The sequence below is a fragment of the Trachemys scripta genome, chromosome 7 (genome assembly GCF_013100865.1).
Source record: "Trachemys scripta elegans isolate TJP31775 chromosome 7, CAS_Tse_1.0, whole genome shotgun sequence".
In the NCBI taxonomy this organism is placed as follows: domain Eukaryota; kingdom Metazoa; phylum Chordata; order Testudines; family Emydidae; genus Trachemys; species Trachemys scripta.
The window spans coordinates 53101635-53108847 of record NC_048304.1 but is presented as its reverse complement, the minus strand read 5'-3'; the positions used below and the strand labels follow the sequence as shown (position 1 = coordinate 53108847).

The 7213-nt window shown below is 50.9% G+C and overlaps 1 protein-coding gene across 1 annotated transcript in view; it reads left to right on the top strand.

Moving 5' to 3' along the window:
- Nucleotides 1-2743: 2743 nt before the first annotated feature.
- Nucleotides 2744-7213, top strand: part of LOC117880071 — a 44579-nt gene continuing 40109 nt past the window's right edge. Inside the window, exons 1-2 of the mRNA XM_034775783.1 lie at nt 2744-2825; nt 5306-5364. Coding sequence (XP_034631674.1) covers nt 2744-2825; nt 5306-5364 — 141 coding nt within the window. The remainder of the gene's footprint in view (nt 2826-5305; nt 5365-7213) is intronic.

The window sequence follows — 7213 nt, the reverse complement described above, 5'->3', positions numbered from 1 at the left end:
TTTGCTCCTTTCTCACCCCCACACTGCGGTCCCAAGACTGGAGAAGCTCTGTCCCTGCACCTTGATCTGGGGCATAGCGGGAAGTGAGAGCTCCTCCAGTCCCAGGGCTGCAGCGGGGTCCCGGTGTTGGGGCTTCCCCTGCCAGCCCTCCCCCCTTCTGCGGGGGACCAGGGTTGGGGCCTGGGGCTTCTCCTGCCCTGTGTTTCTGCTGGGAAATGGGGTTGGGCATGGGGGCTTCCCCTGCCACCCCACAGCTTCTGCTTGGAAGGGTGGGGGCGCTGGGGCTTCCCCCGCCTGGGGGCTTCTGCTGGGGATGGGATCAGGAGCTGCTGGGGGGTGCTACTGGATGTGATAGATGGAGATAAGGGGTCTTAGCTCAGCTCCTAGTAGGCAACAGCCACATCACAGGATGTGCCTTTGATGGCAGCATCAGAATAATGGCCGAGGACTGAAGCAGCCCCTCACTCCTAGGGTCGGTGCCTCCGAGAAAGGCATGAGGCATACAGTAGGACAGTGTGTGGGAAGCTGGCAATGCTCTACTTGCTCTGTAGCTAAGATGAGCGCATCACTCTAGGGCTGTGATTATTAGTGCTATTTATTAGTTGTATTACGGTAACACCTGCAAAGCTGGTCCCTGTCCCAAAGCACTTACATGCAATGTAACGAGAGACAGTGGGTGGACACAGCAAACAGGTGGGATGTGCACAAGGCACCAGGGAGATCATTATGAACACAGATCACAGCACACCAGTTGCCTACCCACTGGTGTGCTGCCACCACTGCTTTGGTACTTATCAGACTGCCCATTGGGTACCTTTTGCCAGGGCCGAATGCACACCTGTACAAAGTGGAGTGCTGTACACTCAGATCTGTGAGATTCAGGTACTATCATTTCTAGATATATAGGATGGCAACATTTAAGGACAAACAGGTGTAAAAATAATGGAGTCCCAAAGAAGAAGGGCCCAAATCAAGCTGAAGTGTATGGATTCTAATGTGGTGACCTCAGCCCTACACAGATGTCTACTCTATCCAGACATTTAAAAGTAGTGGTGGGATTTTATAGTTTGTGAGATAACCTCAGATTTTTTGCATCAGGGGCCAAATATTGCTCTCACCTCCCTTAGTGGCACCCCATTAGCTTCACTGGGGTTGCACTGGTGTAACTGGGAGCAGAATTTGGCCTTTATTTTTTTTCCTCTAGAGACAGACTGAAGGTGCACACTTTGGATCTGGTTTATGAACACTCCCAAGTTTGTGGATTTCAATGTGGGTTCTGGCTTGGCCCAGTATAAAGCTGGAGGCCATTTGCAAGAATTGGATTTGCATGTGGATTCTGAGTGCCTTGGTGACAGCGGACCGGGGGGGTTCAGTTCAAGCCCAGGAGTCATTTCCCCCTTCATTTGAAGAAACAAAGAAAACAGCTTGATAGTGGTTGCCTGCTTACACGTGTAGGAATATCATTTGTTCCTTTGCTCAGAGTACACCCCATGCACTTGGGTTTGGCTGTGCCCCTACTGTCACTGGTTATTGTTTAAGAAGGAAAAATGTGCTTGGAAAAGTAGACTAAGGCCTTGTCTACTCTACCAAGTTTTGTCGACAAAAGTGATGTTGACACATAAAAATTGGCATAATAAAAAACAGAATGTCATGTTCACACTTGCTCCCTCTGTCAGCAGAGCACGTCACAGTTGGGGCACTATCATCGACAGTGTGAGCAATGCACTATGGGTACCTATCCCACAGTCCTGCTCAACACCTTCTGTCGTTAGGTGTTGTGGGAAGGCGGAGTGGTTCGTGGTGCATCTTGGAACCAGGCTCAATGTCCCATGCTGCATTGCTTTCTGTCCCAGCACTCCATGGGCTTCTGGCTTTCTTTCACGGCAATTTTCAATGGCCCTTCTCTGTGTGAAGGGTTGGATCCCACCCTGCTCTCCTATGCTCTGTTAACTGTCATGAAGACATCACGGATGGCAGTGCAGTTAATCGCGAAGTTCCTAACTGAAGAAGACTCCCAGGTGCCTGACATTGTGTGTGATCTGGATAGGAGCAACCTTAGATTGCTTTTGGCATTCAAAGAGCAGGTGCATAGGGAGGACCATTGCTTCTGGGCTTGGGAAACAAGCACAGAATGGTGGGATTGTATCCACATGCAGGTGTGGGATGATGAGCAGTAGCTACAGAACTTTCAGATGTGGAAAGCCATCTTCCTGGAACTGTGTGTGGAGCTCGCCCCAGCACTGTGATGCAAGGACACCAGAATGAGAGATGGTGTAGAAACACGTGGTGATTGCTGTGTGGAAGCTGGCAACTCCAGACTGCTACTGGTTGGTCGCAAATCAATTTGGAGTTGGGAAGTAGACCACTGGGGCTGTGTTAATGCAAGTGTGAGGGGCAATTAATCACATCCTGCCATGAAGGACTGTGACTCTGGGAAATGTGCATGAAATAGTGGACGGCTTTGCAGAAATGGGTTTCCCTAACTGTGGAGGGGTGATAGATGGCACACATATTCCAATTTTGGCACCAGATCACCTTGTGACTGAGTACATCAATAGGAAGGGGCACTTCTCCAGGGTGTTGCAGGACCTTGTGGCTGACCCATGGGTGTTTTACTAACATCAACGCGGGGTGGTCCAGGAAGGTGCATGACGCACACATCTTCAATAACACTGGCCTGTATAGAAAGCTACAAGCGGGGACTTTCTTTCCAAACCAGAAGATTTCAGTAGGGGATGTTGAAATGCCCATAGTGATCCTGGGAGACCCTGTGTACCACTTACAGCCGGGGCTCATGAAACCGTACACGGGAAACCTGGACAGCAGTAAGGAGCGGTTCAACAACAGGCTGAGTAGGTGCCAGATGACAGTGGAATGTGCCTTTGGCAGATTAAAGGCACACTGGTGATGCCTTTATGGCAGGTTAGACCTTAATGAGGATAATAATCCCATGGTCATAGTTGTGTGTGTTATATTGCATAATCTTTGTGAAGCTAAGGGTGAAAAGTTTGCTCAGGGGTGGACCTCTTCGCTGCTGATTTTGAGCAGCCAGATACCAGGGCTATCAGAGGAGCCCAGAAGGGGGCAATTTGAATCAGGGAGGCTTTTAGACACCAATTTGAAAATGAGAACCAGTAATGTATATCTCTGTGATTGGTGCTGCAATGTTATATTACATGTAGTTTTCCTAAGAAGTAATGGTGACATTTGGGGCCTTACATTCCAGTAAGCAAATGATTAAACTGCCTGTTTATGTATTGGTAGTGCCTGCTATCTGAATTTCTAGGAAACAAATAAAGATGAGTTACCATTCAAAAACTTTGCTTTTATTGCACAAGAAACAACACACATACAGGCGCTTGGTAGGTAAAGAGGTACCAGGAAGGGCCAACTTTCAGAGCTGTGTGTAGGTCCAGTTATTATTTTGAAAGTTGTCCCAAGGGGGTGGACTGAAGGGGAAACTGAGAATTCCCAGAAAGTGGAAAGGACTGTGCGGGTGGAGTTGGGGGGAGGCACGGAAAAGAATTCTGAACCTGGTAACCTAGCCGCCTGGAGAGGCTAACCCTCGCTCACTCCCCTTGTGCCTGAGGCTCCACCACTCCCCTTATTCTCCCACCCCCCGCGCAGGAGCCCAAATCACCCCACTGTTGCCCCTCAGCTCCAGCGCCAGATGGCCGGGGGCAAGGGGCAAGGCCCCAGCCCTGATGCACCGCAGCCTCAATGCCCACAGCCCCTGGGCAGTGCGGCCACCGCACTCCCAGCTCCAGTGCTCAGGCAGCCGGTCAGTGGAGTCGCCATGCTCCCAGCCCCAGTGCTCAGGCAGCCAGTCCTGGAGTGCTGGGCCGGCAGCACTGCCCAGCACCAGCCGCCCTGGCAGCCCCGAGTCCCTTCAGGAGGCATGCTGGCATGGGGGTGGGGCCTCGGTAGGTTGTTTGGGGAGGCGAAGCCTCCCCTTGACTACAATACCCGCCACCCATGGTTCTGAATGTGCTGCAGGGGAGGCTGGGCATGGATCTGCTCAGTCTGCAGCATTATTAAGGACTTCAGCATCTGCGTTTGCTCCTCCATTACTTTAATCATCTGCTCAGTAGCTTCTTAAACTCCTGATTTTCTTTTCTGTTCTGCCTTTCGGCTTCCCACCACTCCTTGCGTTCCCTTTTCTCTGCATTGGAGAAGTGCAGTACCTCCCAGAACATGTCTTCTTTGCTCCGTCTTGGGAGCTTTCTTATCTAGTGGAGACGCTCGGCTGGTCTGTGTGGGGTGTTCCTGAAGGCCACATCTGCTGAAGCACTGGGGATGATGCACAGAAGTGGGATTGTTAAATTCACACACAGGATTCAAACATTTCTGTAAAATAAACCTTTTGCAATATAAAAATCACTTTGTCACTGACCCTTGGCAGGCACATATCTCTGCGAACATCCAAAGCATGGTGGCGGGGGCAGGGGGAGGGGGCGTTCCATATGGGGAAAAGAGCGCTCTGAAAGGGTTGTGGTTCAGCTGACTAGTGAAAAAAATCTAAAATTCTCCCACACTTTTCCACAGGTGGGGGTCATTCTAGCAGACATCTCACTGCTAAGCAGGGCCGGCTCCAGGCACCAGGCACCCAAGCACATGCTTGGGGCGGCACCTGGTAAGGGGCGGCGGGGGGAGCGCGGTGCGGCATTCCGCGGGGGGGGGGCCGGGGGGGGGCGGGCCCGGGGGGGGGGGGCTCGGGGGCGGCGCTTTTTTTTGCTGCTTGAGGCAGCAAAAAAGCTAGAGCCGGCCTTGCTGCTAAGGGTAATCAGGGAAGCGAGGGTACATCTACTACATGTTTGTGGCTTCTGCCCTGCTCCCTATGCTTCTCGCCTGTGTGCGCTTTGGTCCCTACATGGGATATTTTCCTACCATGGGGTGAAGAACAAAGCAGCTCTGCCAGGGAACCTTCGGCAGAGGATTGCCGAGTACCTCTAGGAAACTTTCCTGGAGATCTCTCTGGAGGATTCCCGTGAGACCTTGGTGTGCATCAACACCCTGTTCCGCTGTACTGATTAGCTACACAGGGAAATGTCCAGCACACAGAAACACAGCCAGCCTCTACATTTCTATACCCTAAACCGACCTCCACTCTACACAAACCACAGCCACTTACCAGGCGTCTCCTCTCCTGCTTCTTGCTCGCCGGAGAGCAACTGCTGAGACTGGCTAGACACCTCTGGAGTGGTGAACAGTTTCTGGTTGCCTGCCCCACCGGACAACCCCCCCCAAGAGCTCCACATTGTCATCTAACTCCACTTTTTTGTCAATTCTTCATCTTCTGGGTTAGGTGCTCTTTCTACCACGTCCAGGCCCGCCGAAGTATCCACGGGGCTCTTGGCGGTGGAGGTATCCACGGGGAAGTATCCACGGGGCTCTTGGCGCCACCAAGAATAGCTTCCAGCTCCTTGTAGAACTGGCAGGTCTTAGGTGCAGCACTGGAGTGACAGTTTGCCTCTCTCACTTGCCTCAGCTCCTTTATCTTCACTCTGCACTGCAGCGTGTCCCAATCATAGCCCCTTTCATACAAGCCTTGAGAAATCTGCCTGTAGGTATCAAAATACCTACGGCTCAAGCGCAGCTGGGACTGCACAGCCTCCTCTCCCCAAATACTGAGCAGATCCAGCAGCTCCGTAGTAGTCCAAGCAGGACAGTGTTTGGTGCGATAACCTGCCATGGTCACCTGGGAAGATGCTATGAGACTTCTCCACGCTGAGCAAACAGGAAATGGAATTTTAAAAATTCCCGGGGCTTCTAATGGGGAGGGGCGGATGGTTGTTTACCTGGCTGCAGGGCAGTGGAGTTCAAACTGCTGACCAGAGTGGTCACGATGGACATTGTGGGACACTTCCTGAGGCCAGTTAAAGCAATAAAATCAAGCGTGGTGTCTTGTCAACAAAAATTTAGAGGAAAAAGCCTTATGTCTTTCATCAGGGTGTTTTTATTTTGTTGCCAAAACAGGCCATTTTTGCCGCCAAAAGTCACCTTGCAGTGTGTACACATTCACTGTTTTGTTGGCAAAAGCTTCCTTTTGTCGACAAAACTTTGTAGTGTAGACAAGGCCTAACGGAGGGAGAAGCCTTGAAGCTGGAGTTGTAATGAGGAACTCTACATTGAAAAATCTTAACCTCATCTTCCAGGGGTTTACAAACTGACAGCCCATATGTAGGTATCCTGCTTAGTTATTTGAAATGGACAGCAAGGGGTAAAGTGTTAGTGAATCACCTGAGAGGTATCTGTTCCTTTCACTGCAGTTTGCACAGAGCCTGTAATGCATAATCATAGAATCATAGAATCATAGAATATCAGAGTTGGAAGGGACCTCAAGAGGTCATCTAGTCCAACCCCCTGCTCAAAGCAGGACCAATTCCCAGCTAAATCATCCCAGCCAAGGCTTTGTCAAGCCGGGCCTTAAAAACCTCCAAGGAAGGAGACTCCACCACCTCCCTAGGTAACGCATTCCAGTGTTTCACCACCCTCCTAGTGAAATAGTTTTTCCTGATATCCAACCTGGACCTCCCCCACTGCAACTTGAGACCATTGCTCCTTGTTCTGTCATCTGCCACCACTGAGAACAGCCGAGCTCCATCCTCTTTGGAACCCCCCTTCAGGTAGTTGAAGGCTGCTATCAAATCCCCCCTCATTCTTCTCTTCTGGAGACTAAACAATCCCAGTTCTCTCAGCCTCTCCTCATAAGTCATGTGCTCCAGACCCCTAATCATTTTTGTTGCCCTCCGCTGGACTCTTTCCAATTTTTCCACATCCTTCTTGTAGTGTGGGGCCCAAAACTGGACACAGTATTCCAGATGAGGCCTCACCAATATCGAATAAAGGGGAACGATCACGTTCCTCGATCTGCTGGCAATGCCCCTACTTATACAGCCCAAAATGCCGTTAGCCTTCTTGGCAACAAGAGCACACTGTTGACTCATATCCAGCTTCTCGTCCACTGTGACCCCTAGGTCCTTTTCAGCAGAACTGCTACCTAGCCATTCGGTCCCTAGTCTGTAGCAGTGCATGGGATTCTTCCGTCCTAAGTGCAGGACTCTGCACTTGTCCTTGTTGAACCTCATCAGGTTTTTTTCTGCCCAATCCTCTAATTTGTCTAGGTCCCTCTGTATCCGATCCCTACCCTCTAGTGTATCTACCACGCCTCCTAGTTTAGTGTCATCTGCAAACTTGCTGAGAGTGCAGTCCA